Source organism: Geotrypetes seraphini, chromosome 3 (genome assembly GCF_902459505.1).
Source record: "Geotrypetes seraphini chromosome 3, aGeoSer1.1, whole genome shotgun sequence".
Classification (NCBI taxonomy): domain Eukaryota; kingdom Metazoa; phylum Chordata; class Amphibia; order Gymnophiona; family Dermophiidae; genus Geotrypetes; species Geotrypetes seraphini.
Window position 1 is genome coordinate 55,226,719 of NC_047086.1, and position 21,926 is coordinate 55,248,644.

Here is a 21,926-nt window from a genome sequence, read left to right on the forward strand (position 1 = left end):
AAAATTCTGAATTTCTCTAAGAATGTCCTGTTTCTCATGTGGTCTCTTGTGGCTGTACGTGTCTTATAATTTTTGAACTAAAGTACCATTGGTCCAAAGACTTTGAAAGATCAAATTCTATCACAGAGGGACCATTTGTGTTGATCGAGTCATTTAAGCTTTCTGTTTCCACTGATGATCTGAATCTGTTTTTCACAATATTAATTGAACTGAAAACCTCTTTCACAGCACACAGTGGAAACAGGCAGTAGAAGCATGAAGGACAACAATTTTCCCTAATCAGGAATCTTTCGTTACTAGTCAGTGCTAAATTTAGCATCTCACCAAGTTTTCTCCTTTAAAAGCTTACATTTGGAGTCGGATGACAGCAGCCACCCCGGGAGACCCTTGATAAAGTGCAACGGCGCGAAACATGTCGGGTCAGGCTCCCAGATGTTGGCCGATGCAGAGATAAGTGCATAGTATATATAACAAGATAATTGAAGTAAAATAGAAAATGCTAATTTATAAATCTTTATTCATTTTCTTATGTTACAACAAGTGTTTCAATAAACTCATTAGAAATTTGAATATACACACTTGATTAACTCATATACTAATATCAAATTTAACATTTCATTAGAAATTTAATATTATATAAAGTTATAGTATTATGCAAGAAATCAAAATTTATATAATTCTTATTGGATATAATAATTCCCTTTCCCTCCCTCCCTCCCAATCATTAATACATAAATCAATTTTATTGTAAATTCATTCAAATATTAAATTAATATATAATAATCAGAATTAAAAGCCCATCCCATTCCCCTCTATTCAAATATCTTATCTTGGGAAAAGTTAATCATCCATTAAAGAAATTTGTTAACGGTCTTCAGATTTTTCCAAATTCTATTCATGAGAAAATTTATCATTCTTTACAAAAATCTTTTAATGGTCCCCATATTTTTTGAAATTTATTCATATATCCTTTATGTGTTGCAATAGCGAGTTCCATTTTATATATATGGCATACAGAATTCCACCAGAACATATAATTCAATCTATCATGTTGTTTCCAATTGAATGTGATTTGTTGTATTGCTATTCCAGTTAGGATAAATAAAAGTTTGTTATTACTTGATGAAATTTGGCTTTTTGTTCTCATGGTTGTTCCAAATAATATAGTATCATATGTCAAGGCTACTGGATTTTCTAATATTCTATTAATTTGGGGCCAAATTGATTTCCAGAATGATAAGATAAATGGACAAAAGAATAAAAGATGATCTAATGTCCCAATTTCTATATGACAATACCAGCATCTATTAGACCTTGAGCTATCTATTTTTTGCAAACGAACAGGGGTCCAAAATGCTCTGTGAAGAAGAAAAAACCAAGTTTGTCTCATAGATGCTGATACCGTACATTTTAGCCTCCAAGACCAAAGTCGTGGCCATTGAGATGCACTAATTTGGTGTTTTATCTCAATGCTCCAAATGTCTCTAAGAGCATTTTTTGGTTTTTTATTTATAAATCCAGATATTATTTTATACCACTGTGCGGCTTTATGTCCTATTGAGTCCATCTGGAAACATAAGAATTCCAAACTGTGATATTTAGCGAGGTCTTTCCATTCAGGGAACCCTTTCTGAATAGATTGCTTCAATTGCAACCATTTAAAATATTGTGTTTTATTAAGACCAAATTTATGTTGCAATTGTGAAAACTCCAGCAATTTATCATTTTTTATTACATCACCCAAAGTACGAATGCCTGCTATCATCCAATGTTTCCAGATGACTTTAAAACCGCCAATTTTGATCTTGGGGTTTAGCCATATTGTTTGAGTAGTTGATTTACTAATTGGAATTTGAGTTAGATTACTTATGTATCTTAGAGTTTTCCAGGTATCCATAAATATTTTATGATCTTTGTATAACTTTGGCATTTTGATACTAATTACATGACTAAGACGTAATGGAAATATAAGTCTCCATTCCAGCCAGAACCAGTCTGGAATATTATCAGTGGGCTCTGGGAGGATCCAATACATACCATGATGTAAAATATAGGCTTGATGATACCTATAAAAGTTGGGAAAATTTACCCCTCCCTCCTTAATTGGTTTTTGCAACGACACTAAAGCAATTCTTGGTTTTTTATTAAGCCAAATAAATTTTGTCAAAATTCTATTTAATTTTGTATAAAAAGATTCTTGAAAGAAAATTGGTATCATCCCCATTTGGTAGCAAACTACAGGCAAAATCATCATTTTAACGGTTTGTACTCTTCCCCACTGTCACCTACCGGGGTCTTGGTACGGTTAATAAGACCCCCGATAGGGGGTAGTACACTCTTGACGCGGCTCCCAAAGGGGGAGACCTCACTGGTGTCTCACTATCCGGGCTTTGTTCCAAAATAAAGCACCGGGAGTCAAGTTGAACCAAACATAATGTGTAAAGTTTAATTAGGCACTTAACACACCAACTAGAAATCATATAAGCAGTTATTACAGTTCAAGTTTCCTGGCTTCTTCAAAACAGGGCAAAGAAAGAAAAACAAAAAAAAATGAAATACTTTTAACCTTCACCCGGTCCAGTGAAAGCACAGCAAGCTTTCTGTCAGGAATAATTCCAGTCCAGGTCTTAGTGCTTTCTCTACTTTGCCCCACACAGTCTTTAAGAAAAAAAACCCAAACACAGCACAAGTAGTCTCTTAAGAGATTATCAAGCCGTGAGCTTGAGTCCTGGGCTTACCAATCAACACAGTCCAGTTTCTTCACCAGGTATTTGTGTCCGTGGTTATAAAGTAAACTTTAAGCAGGAACCAAAAAGACAAAACTAAAGCTTTACTGCAGGCTCTTAAAGTGTCAGTCCTAATTAGCTCACAGTCCTGTAGTTCCCCTGGAGCCTCTGCACAGCTGCAGGGTAGCAAAACAATCAAGCTGTTGCAGCACTGCTCTAAGCTTGTTTGTACCTCACAAACAATCAGGATTTAGTTCTTCTAAACTCTTCTCCACTATTATTCAGGTGCAGCTTCGTACCTGCAGTGTTTAGTGGCAAGTTGTCAAGCCCACATCCATGGCTTCTCCCATAACGGTCTCCGGCATACACCCTGCATCCAGCTCCATGCTTTCTGGTGTGTCCAGCTGCTCTGCTGGTACCTGAGGTATTGAAGCCTCACACTTCATTGGCTCTGGAGTGAGGTCTGGCCTTCTCCTGGCCCGGAGAACTCTCTCTCCCAGACTCTCTTGGGCAGCCTCCTTTAATGCTCTGGAGAGCTGCTTAACAGGCTTAGGGCCACGCCCTACACTGGGTGTCTGTGTGCCTAGCTTGTGTGTTCTTGGGCTCCCCCTCAGGCTGCAGGGCAGAATATCACTGGGAACTTGCTTAACTTTCTTAGTGTGGCTGGAGGGTTTCCTGGTCCGTGGAGTTATCCTATATTCTGGGCACTGCTCTAGGTTAGAAGGCTCAGGATAGGCAGCTAGGCTTTCAGGATCTTCTTGCTGATCCTTTTCAGAGAGAGCCTGGTCTCGAGTAAGTGCTTGAGACCGGGGTTTTGCTTTGACATGACCGTCTCGGGGAGTGGAAATGTCACACCACCAAGATAAATGTAAAGGATTCCATTGCTCACACAATTCTGTCACTTTCTGTATTAGACATTTTTCATTAATTTTCATTGTTTCATCTACTGTTTTTGTTATCCAAATTCCAAGATATTTAATAGATTCTTCCTTCCAAACAAAAGAGAATGTATCAAATAAACCTTTTGTACAATATACATTTAGAGGAAGAACTTCTGATTTATTCCAGTTAATTTTATATCCTGAAAAACTTCCAAATTTCTCAATTAGTTCAAGTAGATATGGAATGGTAGATTCTGGATTCCTCAAATATAATAATAAATCGTCTGCATAAGCAGATATTTTATATTCTCTGTCTGAATGAGGTATACCTTGTATCTCCTTTGCTTGTTGGATAGCTAATATTAAGGGTTCTAAAACAATATCAAACAGCAAAGGAGACAAGGGACATCCTTGTCTAACTCCTCTCTGTAGATTAAATTTTTCTGAAAAAGTATTATTGATATATAATCTTGCAGAAGGGGAGCTATACAATGTTTGTATCATTTGTATGAATCCAGGACCTATACCAAACCATTCCATTGCCTGATACATAAAAGGCCATTCTACTCTATCGAAAGCCTTTTCTGCATCCAATGAAATAGCAAAAGTAGGTTCATTCATTTTTTTTGTTAAATATAGCATATGGAATGCTAATCTGGTATTGTGAGATGAATGTCTTTGAGCAACGAATCCTGTTTGATGCATACCTATAATGTGGGGGAGAGCATTAGCCAATCTTAACGCAAGAATTTTTGCTAATAATTTTCCGTCTACATTTATTAAAGATATTGGCCTATAGTTTGAGACCAAAGTGGGATCTTTATTAGGTTTTGGCAAAACAATAGTTAAAGATTCTGATATAGTGCCTTTAATACAACCTTTATTAAGTTGATATTGATAAAGATTTAGTAAATAGGGTAGTAAAAAATTTTGAAATGTTTTATAGAATTCAACTGTATATCCATCACCACCTGGAGCGGATCCAACTCTAAGGGATTTCAAAGCTGTTCCTAATTCTTTTATTGATATTGGTTCTTCTAAACTTCGTTTTATATGTTCAGGAATTTTTGGACCCTCTAACATTTTCAAAAATTCTAAACCATCTTTTTCTTTATTTGTATAAGTCTCGGAAGAATAAAGAGATTTATAAAATTTTAGGAATTGTTTTAATATAGGTTCAATTTGTGTAAATGTGTCTCCATTTTCATCTTTTATAGCTATTAATTTTGTTTTTCTTTTTTTTGTTTTAAGATAGTTTGCTAATATTCTTCCCGACTTATTTGAGTTACCATAATACAACGTTTGCTGAGAGAATAATTCTTTCCTAATCATTTTAGATGAGATTTCATTATATTTAACTTTTAGTTTTAATAATTCTTGTTGAATTGAATATTCCCATTTTTCTATTAATTTTATTTCCAAATTTTTAATCTCTTTTTCTAAAATTAAAAATTGTTTTTTATTTTGTTTTTTGAGAAAAGCCGAATAGGAAATTATTTGTCCTCTAATTGATGCTTTAAAAGCATCCCATAAAATTTCTCTATTAATCTCATCTTTATCATTCATTTGAAAAAATTCTTTCATTTTTATTAAAAGATTTTCACAAAAAATTGGATCAGCCAACAATGTATTATCGAACTTCCAAATTGGTCTATTATTATTTTGATCTATAATTTTAATTTTTATCCATACTCCACCATGATCAGATAAAATAATAGGATCAATGGCTGCTTGTGTCACTTGCTGTGCTAGATGATTTGAAATAAATATATAATCTATTCTTGAAAAAGAATTGTGAACATGAGAACAAAAAGAAAATTCCCGATCATTAAAATGAAGTATTCTCCAAATATCTGTTAAATCACAAGATTGTATCAAATTTTCTAATCCCATAGATTTCATAACTCTACTTGGGTTTTTATCTAATAAAGGATCCATTACAGCATTGAAATCCCCTGCTACTATTAGATTTGAAGTATCTAGTGGTAAGATCAGTTGTTGAAGGGTTTTAAAAAATTCATTTTGGTTCGAATTAGGGGCATATATATTAATCAACATCATGGTAGTATTTCCCATATTCATTTCCACTATTACCCATCTTCCATGAGTATCTGAAGCTTTTAATTTGAATGAAGCAGAACATTTTTTACTAACTAGAATAGCAACACCTGCTTTTTTCCCTATAGCTGGTGAGAAAAAACAGTGTTTGACCCAACCTCCTTCCAGCTTATTAGATTCAATATGTGAAAGGTGGGTCTCTTGTATAAAGCATATATCTGAATTTTGTCTCTTTAAAAATGATAGAGCTTTTTTCCTTATTATCATATGATTTAGACCATTAACATTTAAGGACATTATTTTAAAATCCATTTATTTTATTAAATTTTTTTTTTTTTTGGATAATATACAATAAATAATTTTAAGAAAATAAAAATTTCCCAATCTTTTATATATTTTATATCCTTTCCCTTCCCTAAATCCCTTATTTTCTTATATAATTCCCCTCTATTCCCTCCCATCCCTCCCTTCCCTCCCTTATTAATTACGAAAACTTGGATACGCAGATTGAGGTTAGATTTAAATAACTCCCCCAAGCTATTAATAATTTATCTAAATTACTACCTTTTTTTTTAAAATCAGAGGAGCTTATTAAAAACTTTGGTTAATATATATATATCATCTAATATATAATATATCATCATATTATATAAATGTTTGTATATATTATTATATATGATGAAACAATCTATTAAGATCAATATTTAAATATTCTCTAATATTTTTTTTTTCATATATTTCTATTTTAAAAATATTTGAGATAAAAAAGATTATTTTTATGTATCATTATAATTCTTCTAAATCATCAGAATTTTTCTTTATCCTCTGTTGCAATTTTTCTATATAAAGAATAAACATGGGCCCAATAGAATCCTCAAAACAAAACATATTTAAAACTTATTAGGCAAACTTGCGTCTCAAATTAAGATCTTTTTATTTATTTTTCCTAGTTTATCGTGTTTGAAACGCAATATTATATATTTGAAACGCAAGTTTAGCCGGAAGTACCGCCTTCCACAGGAAATAGCTTGATTGAACCAATCTCTCATTTCCTTCTTTTCTCCACCCCTAGCATTTTCTGTCCAATCAGCATGTCTCTTAGTCTTTTGTATAGGAAATCCTCCTTCGTCATCATTCAAGACGGATCTCTGTCCACTTCGCTTCTCTGCATGTAAGTCTGTTCCGTTTAAAATTCTAGAATTGAATCTTGTGTATTTCTTTGGATTTTTATTTCTTCTCTGCTTCTTAACTAGAATGTTATTTGTTGTTCAAATATTAATTTGATCCTCGTGTATTCTTCTTCCGTTGCTCTGAAAGTTCCAATTCTCAACCGAAGTTTTTAATTTCCTTATTAAAGTTTTGTCAGTCATATAAGTATATATATATTTGTATATATATATTTGTAATTTTTATAAAATAGTCATCTTATCCTTATGTTGTCATTGGTTGCTCATGTTGATTTAAAAATTCCTGTAGTTTTTTGGGGTCATTAAAGTTTTGAGTTTTGTTAGCGATAGTAACTTTCATTACTGCTGGGTAAAGGAGCCCAAATCTAGCTCCTAATGATCTTAGTTGTGGTCTCATGTCCAAAAATTGTTTTCTTCTCGTTGCTGTTTCTTTCGCGAAATCTGGGACAATGTGTATTTTTGAGTCCTGACATTTTAGATTTTTGTTTTCCTTGGCAAGTTGACATATTTCAATTGCTTGTTGATGTCTTAAAAGTTTAAATATTAAAGTTCTCGGTCCCGTTTGAGTGTTATTTCTTTGTGTTGGAATCCTGTGTGCTCTTTCTATTTCTAGTTCTGTTTTGAAATTTAGTGGCAATATTTTAGGTAGAAATTTCTCCAGAAAGGCAATCGGATCATTTTTTTCCACTCCTTCCGGTAATCCAATTATTCTCAAATTATTCCTTCGTTCGCGATTCCTGCTGTCTTCAAGATTTTTTTTGATTTCTGTCACTTCTTTCCATATGATTTTGCTGTAATTCATATCTATGTTTAATTGTTCTGTGTTATCTTCTAATGTTGAAATTCTATTTTCTGTCATGTCCACTCTTTTTGTAAGTATTGCAGCTTCTTCTATCGCTTTTTGTAGTTTTTTGTTACTATCTAAGACAATTTCTTTGATTTGTCTCAGTTCTTCCATCACGTCGAGGTTTTTTTCTGTTGGCAGCGGGGTTTTAGAGGGTGTACCTGGCTCTGGTTTCGACCTCTTGTTGCTTCCCGATATTCCGGCTCCCAAATCAGCTTTATTTTGCTTAGTAGAAGTCATGTTGTATTATATTTTTGTAATTTCTTAAAAAATATTGGTAGTATTTCTTATATATATGCTTGTCTATGTGGAGCTACTCGTTTATCCAACCATCCAAGTTCGCGTCCAAGCCACGCCCCCCCCCCCAAAAAAAAATGCTAATTTAAATGTATAAAATCTAGTCACTAATAGTGGAGCACTGGTTAATGCACATGAGCCAATGATGTAAGTCACCACGTAATTTCTTCCCGCGGTTTTAAATTATAACAGCGGTGGAGTGGTAGGACTGAGGCTTTTGTATTCAACCAACTACTACTTTCTGAGAGGATTTGTTATCTAGTCCTATTTCTTACTATCAAAGCCTCCTTTTCTTGGCATGAATAGTCAGAACAAAAAGGTGATCTGATACGCAATACTCATTGTTAATTTCGAGGTACCAGAGGGACACTCGCCTGACATAAAGCAAATGCAATGCTTTATTCTTTTACTTAAACCTTGTAGGGTGAAAAGCGGACAAACAGACTTCCTGATTGATGTGGAAGGCTGAGACTACTTTCAGTAAGAAGGATGGAACCATGTATAAGAAGACCCCTGTTTCTGTAATCCTAAGGAATGCCTTCCTGCAGGAATGAGTTTGTAACTCGGAAACTCGCCTTCTGTCATGATCATCAGTAGGAACACTGTTTTGACTGTAAGATCCAACAGGGAAGTCTTCCATAAGGGCTCATATGGAGCTGTACTGAAACCTTGCAACACGATGTTAAGGTTCCAGGAAGGGAAAGGGGAATGCACTAGAGGGCGCAACCTAAAAGCACCTTTAATGAACCGGGCAACATCTGGGTGAGAGGCCAGAAAGCCTCTTTCCCTCCTCCCCCTCCCCAAGCTTGGAAACAGGAAAGGCCTCCTATCTGCATTTTCAGTGATTTTACTGAAAGCCCCTTCTGAAGTCTCCCCTGCAAGAAGTCCAGCACTACCGAAATCGAAGCCTGCAATGGCTCTATATCCTTCACTGCACACCAGCGCTTGGAAGGGACTAGAGCCAGAGGTTCGCTGTCTCATATTCCCATTGAACCTCTGCCGTGACCACTGAAAGGATCTCTGCGTCACTTGATCTTGTACGTAAGGATGGAATCTTCAAGAGCCTCAAAAATTCCCACATCCCATACCCCGAGTTATCCGGGGTTTGCAGCTCAGAAAGGCCTTAGGGCGACGGTCCATAATGCTGGCCATCAGGTCATTTAGACCTTTGCCAAGGTCTCTTTAAGTTCTAATTTTATAACATAATGCTTATGTTAGAAGTCCAAGATAATATCTATTTTGTAAAATAAAACACAAACAACACCCCTCCCCCCAAAAAAAGAAGAAACAAAACCCAAAACCCAACCACCTAGAAACTTATGGATTCCTTTTAGAAAACCAACGATTCCTGTGTGGGAAATGAGATGAAGTCCATTCAGTTTCTATGGGCTTCGTCACTTGAGAAACACTAGCTCAGCCAAATAGCATCTGCCAAATAGCATCTGCCCTTGAAAGGGATGCCTGCTCAGAGTGGCTTTAGAGATTGAATCTCCTGCTTACTGCCTGATCCAGAGCATCATCCAAACATAGATGGCATAGGCTGACATCTTGCTCATAACTCTGATGATATCATACAGAGCGTCTGCTATATAAATTACCCCAGATAGGAGCATTTGGGAGGGATTGATGCCCTCCAAAGCTGGGACTTGAGACGGGTGTGACAAGCACATGCCATAAAGGAAGCCACAGCTGCTGCCTTAATCCCTAGGGCCAAAGCTTTACAGTGCCATTTGAGGACCATATCACTTTACGGTCCTGAATATCCTTTAAAATCACACCTCCTTCACTAGGCAAGGAGGTTTGTTTGGTAATCTGCGCTAGCAGTGAATACACCTTTGGCTGAACAAACAATTGCTGGAAATCCAGAGCCATTGTATAAAGCTTGGCCATAGACACTTACAGGGACCTTTCTGGTGACTCTCAGTGGTTCATGATCAGCTTCGTGTTGTCCGGATATGAGGGAAAGAACATGGTAGGAGCAACTGAGCTGCTCATAATTGAGCACTGTGATGAGGGGGCCGGAAGTACCTCCTGCTTCAAGTCTCATAGCAGGACAGAAATAATGCCAGAGAGCTCAAAGGCTTTGAACAGCAGGCGCACTGTGGGGTGTTTCCCCCTGGTCCAGGGCCACTACCACTTCTTGACTGCTGCTTTCATGCATAGAACCAGACTCTGCCAGAGAAACTGTATCCTCAGACAATACTGGCATGAAATCGCACTTTCCATCCTCCTAGTCTACGTCAGACTAGCCCAGTTCTGTGTCTTTGGCTGGTCAAGAAGCATGCTGAGGAGAGATCCCTTGTGCCACCATATCCTTACCCTGACAGCAGATGCTGAGGACCCTTGGCAGTTCATTCCACATAAGGCTCACAAAATCCAGGGTGAAACCTTGTACTGGGGGTCTCAAGGACCCCGGCAGGGACCCTCTGCTGGTCCTCCTAGGTTTTGTGTCCACTGCACATCTGTCCTTGGCCAATGCACCTTCAGGGGGCTCTGGAAAGAGTTTCTTCCCTTGAAAACATACCTCCTGCGGATCTCCAGCCATGAAGGAATTGCAGGAGGCTTAGCCCAAGGCTCTCACCCCTCCACACGCTCTATCACATGCAGGACATGGGTGCTCCTTTAGGGATCTGACCAATCGGAGTCATAGGCCATTCCCAATGCATCCCAGAATACACTGGGAAGGAAGCCTAAGACTCCGTTTGGCCCAGGTGCTCAAAGCCCCTCCTATGAGAGGGGCCTTAGGTGCCTGGGCCAATCAGGGCCTTAGGCCCCTCCCCGGTGCATCCTAGGATGCACCAGAAAGGGGAAGGCCTGCCATTCTGAAAAAGCAGGCCTGCTGGCCATAGGGAGTAGGCAACCCTCAGGTTGGCCTTGCTTATGAAGGTATGAGGGGGGAGGGGTCCGGGTGCACTTTGGGGTGTTGGAGGTCAGGGTTTCAGGGGGTGGGGGATTATGTGTTCGAAGGGTTATGTATTCGGGGGGTGCCAGCAGGAGGGAGTGGGTATCCCTCCTGCCGGGGATGTTGGGGGGTGCTGGCAGGCAGGAGTAGCCATCACCTCCTGCTGGGGATGTTGGAGGGGGGATGCCAGAAGGAGGGAGTGGACATCTCTTCTGCCGAGGATGTTGGGGGGTGGGGTTTCAGGGGTGGGGGTGTTATGTGTTCAGGGATGCCAGCAGGAGGGAGTGGGCATCTCTCCTGCTGGAGATGTTAGGGATTAGGCATTCCTCCTGCCGTGGACAGTGTGTGTGGTTCGGAGGTGGCGGCCTGTGCACTAAGTGAGGGCATTTGCTGACCACACTGGCGTTAAGCATGCCAGCTCTGCATTTACCATAAATTAAGTTTTGCACCACACATAGTAAATACAAAGGTTACCCACTTTAGTAAATAAGCCCTTAAATATGTTAAACTGAGTACATTTGTGGAACATGTCTAAAAAGCCCCTACCAAAGAATATTTACATTTGATTTTATGTTATTGTAGACAATTTACTTGACTTTATTGCCCATTTTTCATCTAACTTTAAATATTACATCAAGCCATTTAGTTGAATGGCAGTGTATACATTTGAATAGTAAATAATTTATGATCTTAAATGGAAAAATACTACCTTTAATAGCATGCCGACATCTCCCAAAAGAGGAAGTGCTATCTGAAACAAAAGATGACATATTGTAATAATCTATAGCAATAGTAACACAGTTCTTAAAAACAATCCTTCCTTTCTGCATCTATGATATAACTCTTTTGGGGACTAGATTGTTTGTATTTTTTTCCTCTTTCTGTACAATTGCTCTAAAACAGATCTATGAAAACTGCTTCGGTTCAGCAGAACACAGATACAGTCAAACCTCGGTTTGCGAGTAACGTGGTTTGTAAGTGTTTTGCAAGATGAGCAAAACACTCCAACAAACTTTAACTCGCAAGATAAACGCTGTCCTGATAAGCGAGCACATACGTGCATGTCACGTGTAAGCACGCACAACTTTGATGATGCGCTCATTGACATTGTGTGTGTTTATACATAATGTGCATGTACAAGATTGTTTATTGGGATGGCGCTCATCTCAAATACTGTATAGCAGCCCGCTCTTCAAATGCCCAGACCAGCTAGTGGCGTAGAAAGGGAGGCTGGTGGAGGACAGAGGCATCGCCCTGAAGCGCATCCATCAGGAGGGCAGTAACATGCAGCGCTGCCTGCAGCTCTATGGGGATCCTGAGGGTTGCCAGCGCCTAGCCACTTACAAACTGCTGAAGAGGCTGCAGCACCTGGGCATCATCCAGACAGGTACCCACCCCTAGGCTATCCCTCACCACTTCCTCTCAGTTCCTTATAGCACCCTTTTTGGGTTGTGGAACGAATCGTCTTGTTTCCATTATGTCCTATGGGGAAATTTGCTTTGATATACAAGTGCTTTGGATTAGAAGCATGCTTCTGGAATGAATTATGCTCGTAAAGCAAGGTACCACTGTATATGACTTGACCGTGTGAATTAGGATTGTGCATACCTTTTGGAAACAATACAACAAGATGTTTCACTTCTGTTTGTAATGAAAGAAAAGATACCACTAATGAAATATTGGGTGGGGTGAAGTGGTGGGGAAGAAGTTCATTTAATTTTGTTATCCTTTAAAATACTTTGGGAATTAAGGTGCATTTTTGAGTCCTAGTTAGATGGGGGGGAGGGGAGAATGGAAGGCGAAGAATCACTACTATTAATTTTTTTTTAGAGCGCTCACTACTGAGCAGTTTATCCATTACATTATCTTAGCTTCCCTATTAGTATTATCATTATTGGGGGGGAAGGGTTCTAATGGAAAAGAATGTAGTATATAAGGCAAAACTGAAATCTTTTTGAGTCATTTGTCTGTAGGATTAAAAAAAAAAAAAAAAAAATTACACACAACTGAAACTCCTGGTTTCTTGTTAGGTAAAAGAGATTCAGGCAGATACATAATATGCTAGGAAAATTTAGGGGGTACTTTTATTGGTCTGGTGGTCAAGAGGGGTCCTATGGGCAGGAATGATGCTCTGCCTACTGGGTCTTGTCATGGCTCCTTTCTCAAAATGGCTGCTGTGGCCTCTAACGGCAGCTTCGTGGTTCTAGCAAGTACTGTGAGACTGCTGCATTTTGAGAATGCAGCCACAATGGACAGGCATAAATGGACATCATTTCTGCGTGTAGGGCCCTGATAAACCACTAGGGATAGCTCTGAGGGACCTATGGGGATGGCAGAGGATTTGGGGAGATCAGGACATGTGCACATTGTGCGGGAGGTGCAGCAGGAATCCTTTAAGCCACTACCTGGGAGTTAACTGAACACTGGTTAGCTCCACAGATAAAGTTAGGACAACCCTTTTGCTGTCCTAACTTTATCTGCTTATTTAATTAATTGTCTGAATATTGCTGCTAACCAGTTAATTCAGATCTGCCATGTCTCTCACTTTCAGTAGGAGACTCCCGCTTTTGCTTGACTTCTCCCACATTCTCACTGATGAGCTGCGATCTCCTGCTGAGTTTTTCCCCATGCTATGGTAGCAGGAAAGACCTTTTGCTTCTGCCTGCAAACGGGTGGAGCACTTGGCCAGGAAGGGCAGAGCAATGGGCCGAGCTGGTTGGAGCAATGAATGGGGTGGGATGGAGCAGGCTGGTCTGGGCTGGACTGTGCTAGGGACAGACCCTGAATCTTTGAAAAATATAATAGTTTCAAAAAGATTTGGGGGCCATTGATTGCATATTCTAATGATTAGACACCTTGGACACCTTTTTATTACGAAGGACTATATTTAATGTGGGGATGGGGAGGTATGTTATGTGATTTAATGGGTTTATTCCTGATGAATGAGATGGGTGGGAGAGGGGTCTTTTTTTATATGCATTTGACAATAATTGTTAGAATGTCAAGTGATTTGTACGAATTATCTGATTGAATATTGTACACTTGTTGCAAGAGTTAAAACTGAATAAAGAATTTAAAAAAAAAGAAAAAGAAAAATACTCTTCTCAAAAAAATCTCAAAATTCTTAATCAAAATTATTCAGAGGTGTTATTCTACTGTGAAAAGCTCCGAAACACCTTAATCACTTTAAGTTATTATCAAAGGGGGCAGAGCCTCTGATCCCCATGTGTTGTGAAACCTTAACAATCACACTAGAAAGGGAATTAACCTCACTGTCTCATGCTCTCCCTCCTGCCCTTCTCTTAACTGTTGTTAAAACATAAATTTGTTCAAAGTTCTTAGAAAAAAACAAGGACTTAGCTTCAAATCCCGGGCAGGGTGTATTGAAAATATCACTCAATCAAGTAGTCCTTTTGCCAACGTTAAGCTAGCTTTCGTTTCGCCCTCAGGCTGCGTCAGGGCTGTGGACCAGTGTTGTGGCGTTATTTTTCACGCTCTACACGGATGGGAAAAGGGGGCAATGCCTGGAAAGCAGTATATACTAATGCTCGAAGTATGGGAAACAAGATTCTGAATCTGTGAAACTGTGATAGAAGAAGATGAGTTGTATACAGTGGCGATCACAGAGACGTGGTTCACAGAGAACCATGGCTGGGATGTAAATATACTGGGCTATAATCTGTTCAGGAAAGACAGGGTAGGAAGAAAAGGAGGGGGAGTAGCATTATATGTTAAAGATCATATTAAAGATAAGAAAAAGAAATCCTTAAAGAGTATATACCACAGAAAAATACTATAATATCAGAGCAATGTACTCAAATTACAAAATTAGAAATATTGTACATATTTATTAATTTAAAATTTGCAAAAATATCACAACATTTTCATAGAATAGCATACACAGAACACCATACAAACAGTGTGTTCTGTGTATGCTATTCTATGAAAATTTTGTGATATTTTTGCAAATTTTAAATTAATAAATATGTACAATATTTCTAATTTTGTAATTTGAGTACATTGCTCTGATATTATAGTGTTTTTCCGTGGTATATACTCTTTAGGGATTTCTTTTTCTTATCTTTGAGATTTACTTTTGAATCCCGTTGTTTATTGGTTGTAGCTCTGTTTTATTTTTTGTTTAAAGATCATATTAATCCACATAATTGCAGGATCTGCAGGGCAAGGAAGAGGCACTTTGGATCAATTTGGAAAGAGGGAATGGTAAATATATTTACATTGGTGTGATATAAAGGCCTCCTTCACAGACAGAAGTGGACAGAAATTTAATAGTAGACATTCTGAATATATCTGAAAAAGGGGAAGTTTTACTAATAGGTGATTTTAACATGCCAGATGTTGATTAGGGTATGCCTTTTGCGGGGTCTTCTAGAAGTAGTGAGATCCTGGATTCTCTACAAGGGAGATCCTGGATTCTCTACAAGGAGAACTCTTCCAGCAGTAATGGAATTAGTCATCAGTTACGTAAAGGGGAAGCGACCAGCGAGAGAGGAGGTGGGGCCGTTGGACGATGGGGATAGGAAGGGAGTGATAAAGGAGGATAAAGAGATAGCTGAGAGGTTGAACACGTTCTTCTCGTCGGTTTTCACGAGAGAAGATATATCTAATATACCGGACTCAGAGGAGCTCATGAGTGGGGAACAGGCTGAAAAACTGGAGCACATAGAGGTAAGTAAAGAGGATGTCCTCAAACAGATAGACAGGTTAAAATGTGGCAAATCACCGGGTCCGGACGGGATCCACCCAAGGGTTCTGAAGGAACTAAGACAAGAAATAGCAGACACAATCCAGCATGTTTGCAACCTATCCTTAAGAACTGGAGAGGTACCAGAGGACTGGAGATTGGCGAATGTCACACCTATCTTCAAAAAGGGAACGAGGGGTGACCCCGGGAACTACAGGCCGGTGAGCCTGACTTCAATTATAGGGAAGATGGTGGAAGCTATGATCAAGGACAGCATTTGCGAGCACATTGAGAGAAATGGCCTACTGAGAAAAAGCCAGCATGGATTCTGTAAGGGAAGGTCGTGCTTAACGAACCTTCTGTACTTCTTTGAGGGAATATGCAGTCGGGTGGACAATGGGGAACCCGTCGACATCATTTACCTCGATTTCCAAAAGGCTTTCGACAAGGTTCCACATGAAAGGCTGCTTAGGAAGCTGTGGAACCACGGGGTGGGAGGGGATGTGCACAGATGGATCGAGCACTGGTTGTCGGGTAGACTGCAGAGGGTCGGAGTAAAGGGCCAATTTTCTGACTGGCGGGGAGTCACGAGCGGTGTGCCACAGGGATCGGTGCTGGGGCCGTTACTCTTCAACATATTTATCAATGACCTGGAAAAGGAGGCAAAGTGCGAGGTTATAAAATTTGCAGATGATACCAAACTGTGCGGCAGAGTTAGCTCCAGGGAGGAGTGTGAGGACCTGCAAAGGGACCTAGACAAGCTGGAAGACTGGGCAAACAAATGGCAAATGCGCTTTAACGTGAAAAAATGTAAGGTCATGCATATAGGGAAAAAGAACCCGTTGTTCAACTACAAAATGGGGGGGGGCATTGTTGGGAAAAAGCAGTCTTGAGAGAGACTTGGGTGTGCTGGTGGATGCATCACTGAAGCCATATGCACAGTGCGCAGCGGCCTCGAAAAAAGCCAACAGGATGCTGGGCATCATAAAGAGGGGCATAACAACCAGGACGCGGGAAGTCATCATGCCATTGTACCGATCGATGGTGCGTCCTCATCTGGAATACTGCGTTCAATATTGGTCGCCGTACCTCAAGACATGGCGGTACTTGAGAGAGTCCAAAGGAGAGCAACGAAACTGGTAAGAGGGCTGGAACACTGCCCATACGCCGAGAGGTTGGACAGGCTGGGGCTCTTCTCTCTGGAAAAAAGGAGGCTCAGGGGTGATATGATAGAGACCTTCAAGATCATGAGGGGCATAGAGAGGGTGGATAGGGACAGATTCTTCAGGCTGAAGGGGACAACAGGTACGAGGGGGCATTCGGAGAAACTCAAGGGAGATAGGTTCAAAACAAATGCAAGGAAGTTTTTCTTCACCCAAAAGGTCGTGGACACTTGGAATGCGCTACCGGAGGAAGTGATCGGGCAGAGTACGGTACAGGGATTCAAACAGAGACTGGACAGATTCCTGGGGGATAAAGGGATCGTGGGATACTGAGAAAGTATAGAAACCCAACCAGGTCGTGCATGTGTAAGACCGGAGGGCTAGGACTTCGATGGGAAGATAAGATTCATCAGGAAACCAAGGTGGCATGGGGGCCCCTTCTGATGATTTAGACAGGTCATGACCTGTTTGGGCCGCCGCGGGAGCGGACTGCTGGGCTAGATGGACCTATGGTCTGACCCGGCGGAGGCACTGCTTATGTTCTAACAGAAAACAGAGGGTAGGGTTAAATGGCGATTTTTCTCAATGGAGGAGGGTACATAATGGAGTGCTGTAGAGATCTGTTCTGGGACTGGGGCTATTTAATGATTCCGCTGAAACAGCAATTGCCTTAATGCAGCAGTATAATTCAAGTCTCACAAAGAATGAGGAGAAGCAGGTCCTCTTTCGCCTTGTTCAGCACAGAAAGACCTATCCAACTTGCTCCAAAGCGACACTGATGAATACTGGCTGAACGAAGGACTACCGTTCAGCATTCACACATAATAAACATTTTGTATTTACTGTGGAATAATATAGAATATGTAGATAAAAATTACTCAGTTCCCCCAGTCTTCCTATTAGGGTGGGCCAAAAACATCATGTTCATGGGACATGACCACCACAAGTCTATATTTGTTCTGTGTCTGGCCACTGTAAATTGTGACAATTTCTAAGCCTTTTGGTAAACATTTAAAAGGTTGATCGACAATTTTTAATTTAATACATAAATGAAAGAACAGAATTTATATTAATTTTCTATCTAAAGCTGAATTGTGAGTAAATGCACATGGAAAGAAGTTAAAATACATACTGTGTTACAGCTGAAAATAGGCTTGTTGGCCTAATGATTTATTATCCATTGTTCAGTGGTGACTTGTAACATGTCATTTCTGTTCCTGAACAGCATGTTTTTAACAGTAATAAAAATTAAGATAATGTAGGTACATACTGGATCTCCAGGAGGCCCAGGCAATCCTGGTTTTCCATCTCTTCCAGGAATTCCCTAGAATCAGGAAGAATATTACATTTTATACAGTATAACAAAAATTTAACAGGAATACTACCGTATTTTCATGCATATAATGCGCGCGTTATACACGATTTTACAAACCGTGCATAACCATGCGCGTTATACAAATTTTTTTTTTTCATTCTGATCCGGCATTCCCCCTGTGAACCGGCATCCTCCCCCCCGCTCACGTCACCCCCCTCCCCCGCGATCCTACATCCCCCCAGCTCCGCAAAGTCAACTCTTACCCGATTGGGCACCGGCACCAGCACCAGCACCAATGCACAGGATGTGCCAGTGCCAGTGCCTGAAGATCCTCCCTCGTTGGGTTGGGCTGGGCTGGGCTGGGCGGTGCGAGAGAGATCCTCCTTCTTCCTGTGCCGGGCTGGACTAGGCTTTGAGCATTTGCGCATGCTCAAAGCCTAGTCCAGCCCGGCACAGGAAGAAGGAGGATCTCTCTCGCACCGCCCAGCCCAGCCCAGCCCAGCCCAACACAACGAGGGAGGATCTTCAGGCACTGGCACTGGCACATCCTGTGCACTGGTGCTGATGCCGGTGCCGGTGCCCAATCGGGTAAGAGTTGTCTTTGCGGTGCTGGGGGGGATGTAGGATCGTGGGGGAGGGGGGGTGAGGCGAGCGGAGGGGGGAGGATGCCGGTTCGGAGTAGGTGGGAGGAGGTTTTAGCATGCGCAGTATACGCGTGTGCGCGCTATATTAAAATTTTATTACATAAATTTCTGTTCCCCGCGCGCTATACCCGTGTGCGTGTTTTACACAGGTGCGCGGTATATGAGTGAAAATACGGTACTACTACTATAATATTCCTGGTCTAAAGAGCTATGACTTACATCATTGCCCGGGGCACCTTGAGCTCCTGGAAATCCTGAGGGACCTCTAAGACCCTAAGATAAAAAACATACGGGTATAATAAAAGATCTTTCCAAATGCTACCTGATAAACAAATTAAGGCAGGGGTAGGAAACTCCGGTCCTCGAGAGCCATATTCCAGTCGGGTTTTCAGGATTTCCCCAATGAATATGCATGAGATCTATGTGTATGCACTGCTTTCAATGCATATTCATTGGGGAAATCCTGAAAACCCGACTGGAATACGGCTCTCGAGGACTGGAGTTCCCTACCCCTGAATTAAGGGGTTCTTTTACTAAGGTGCGCTAACCGATTTATAATAATAATTTTATTTCTTATATACCGCCAAAGCCATAGTAGTTTGAGGCGGTTTACAACGAAGAAGGGCTGGACAATCAGCGAAAATGGTACAATGGTACAATCAGAGAAAATAGGAACAATCAGTGCGCACTAACCGATTTATTGTGCGCTAATTGATTTAACGCGTGCTAAAGATTAGAGTGCGCTAAATGCTAAGGTGCCCATAGAATATAATGGGCACCTTAGCATTTAGCGCATGTTAACTCGACCAGCGTACGCTAAATCAGTTAGTGCGCGCTAAATCGGTTAACGCGCTTTAGTAAAAGGACCCCTACATCTAAATCCAATTTTCAAAATTTCATCATATATAATTTACCTGAATACCTGGTTCACCTGGAAGACCTCTGGGGCCCTGTGAAATGCAAACCAGATGTTAATAAGTTAGAAAATACATTTTAACATGGTGGTTGGATATCAGTGAACTAGGGCAAATGACTGTCTCTAGCTGATAATCTGACTTACAGGAGGGCCTTCGGTGCCTATTCCTTGTTCTCCAATTTCTCCTGGGGCTCCCTGAACTCCCGGTAATCCTCTTTCACCCTATTAAGACCATATGAATGTTAGTACATGTGTTGTTAGCAGAAGAAATAACAGCTTTTTAAAAAATCAACAGTTTACCATATACCTTAGGCCCTCGTGGACCAGAAGCTCCAGGAACACCAGCTGGACCCTAAAATATAATGTATACCATAGTATAAAGCATAATCTGACTAAAGTTAAAACTTTGACAGATACTCATGGTTATGTACCAAAAATTTAATAAACAAAACAAACTGTTTGAAATCTGGTTATAATGCATTAAAACATTTAAAATCAATATTGGAGGAACAAAGATTTCTACATGCAATGGTTCTGTCTGTGTAAGATTATATATATATTTTTTTCTTTTCAGCTACCATGGTCTCTTTAAGTTCTAATTTTATAACATAATGCTTATGTTAGAAGTCCAAGATAATATCTATTTTGTAAAATAAAACACAAACAACACCCCCCCCCCCCAAAAAAAAAAGAAGAAACAAAACCCAAAACCCAACCACCTAGGAACTTATGGATTCCTTTTAGAAAACCAACGATTCCTGTGTGGGAAATGAGATGAAGTCCATTCAGTTTCTATGGGCTTCGTCACATGAGAAACACTAGCTCAGCCTTGTAAAAGGAGCTCCATACTTCTTTGCACAATAGGCTCCCAGTTCCAGCCCTGGTAGCACCTAAATGTTAACACACATTTACAACTGCTCGGAGTCAAGTGTAAATATGCTCTCAGAGATCCTGGAAGCAGCATACATTTAATTATGTGCATATACCACCAGTAAATTTTATAAAAGGTAAAAAAAAAAAAGCTGTATATGTGGGAGAACTTAGAAAATTATCCTCCCCCCACATGTATATTTTTGACTCCAAGTGTCCAAAAGGAAGCTGAGAACTTTTACCTGTGTCCCAGGTAGACCTACTCCTGGAGGGCCTGTCTCTCCTTTTGCACCAGATGGTCCAAGAGGTCCTTCAATCCCACCAGGTTCTCCCTGTAGAATACATCACTACTTTTATTTTTAAAAGTTTACTTGCACGAAATAATAATGCATGTCCACGATTTTTTTTTTCATGATTAGATCAGTATCATATCTTTCTAACTTACTACATAGATATAAACCACACATAAGAAACAATATCTAATGTACCAACTTGCAGGTTAGTGGCCTCCTTCACACATACAATATTTGCTCCCCATGTATATGAGTTGGGTGCTGGGTAGAAAATTTGCATGTGGACTTGAACTACCAGGATGGCCAGAAATAAATAACTTCACTTCACTGACATGTAGTTATCTTTCTTTGGCAAAAAATGTGACTCTGAAAAACATCTTTGCATGCTTCCACTGAATTTTGAGGTAATGAGGTGCTTAACTCAATAGTTCAGAGATTTGGTAAACTTTTTAACATATAGCATATTGCACATTAGCTTTACTTTTAAGTGGTGCCTTCACACAAAAAAGTTGTTCAAAGCCCAAAGCACTTGCATTTTTTGTGTTTAGCAAGTTGTTTTCCAATTTTAATATACATAGTTCCTGTCTGAAAAACTCCAGCAGTTTCATGTATTGACTTCCATGTTTTGGACATATTCATCAAAATGTGCATATTCATAGAATCAAATGCCATTAATGTTGAAAAGTGAATTTCCACACATAAATGTACAAAACATTAACATTAATTTACCTCTTTTAAAAAAGAGCAGGCATTAGGAAATGAAGCAAAAAAGGTACATTGTCAAGTTTTTCATTCATCTTTCAGAAACTAGTTGACTGATATTTGGTAGCAGCAAAGATAGTATTGACTTTTATGTGATCCTGACTGCCCAATTAGCTTTATGGGTACTAACATGAATCACACCAGTGCTTGCATAAGTGTCAGCTCTCCAAAACTTGGTTCACAGACTTCCCTGGCACATTCCACACAGTGCCACTGCAGTAATAGGTGATACTCAGTAGCACCATGCAGTTCAGTGTTTCTGAATTATCTGGTGATGGCCCATTTGTGCATCTTCTATAAATACTACTGGATTAATGATGGATCGTGGCTTGCCAATTAAACTATTCCAATTTGTGATGGATA

General features: G+C 39.8%; 1 protein-coding gene across 5 annotated transcripts in view; it reads right to left on the minus strand.

Moving 5' to 3' along the window:
* The window catches only part of COL19A1 (collagen type XIX alpha 1 chain), an 885,342-nt gene that overhangs the window by 203,889 nt on the left and 659,527 nt on the right, over positions 1-21,926 (minus strand). For all 5 annotated transcript variants that reach the window (XM_033936698.1, XM_033936699.1, XM_033936697.1 and 2 more), the window contains exons 26-32: positions 20,751-20,840; positions 19,946-19,990; positions 19,783-19,860; positions 19,637-19,672; positions 18,942-18,995; positions 18,034-18,087; positions 11,605-11,646 (exon numbers count right to left, since the gene is read on the minus strand). In XM_033936698.1, coding sequence (XP_033792589.1) covers positions 11,605-11,646; positions 18,034-18,087; positions 18,942-18,995; positions 19,637-19,672; positions 19,783-19,860; positions 19,946-19,990; positions 20,751-20,840 — 399 coding nt within the window. The remainder of the gene's footprint in view (positions 1-11,604; positions 11,647-18,033; positions 18,088-18,941; positions 18,996-19,636; positions 19,673-19,782; positions 19,861-19,945; positions 19,991-20,750; positions 20,841-21,926) is intronic.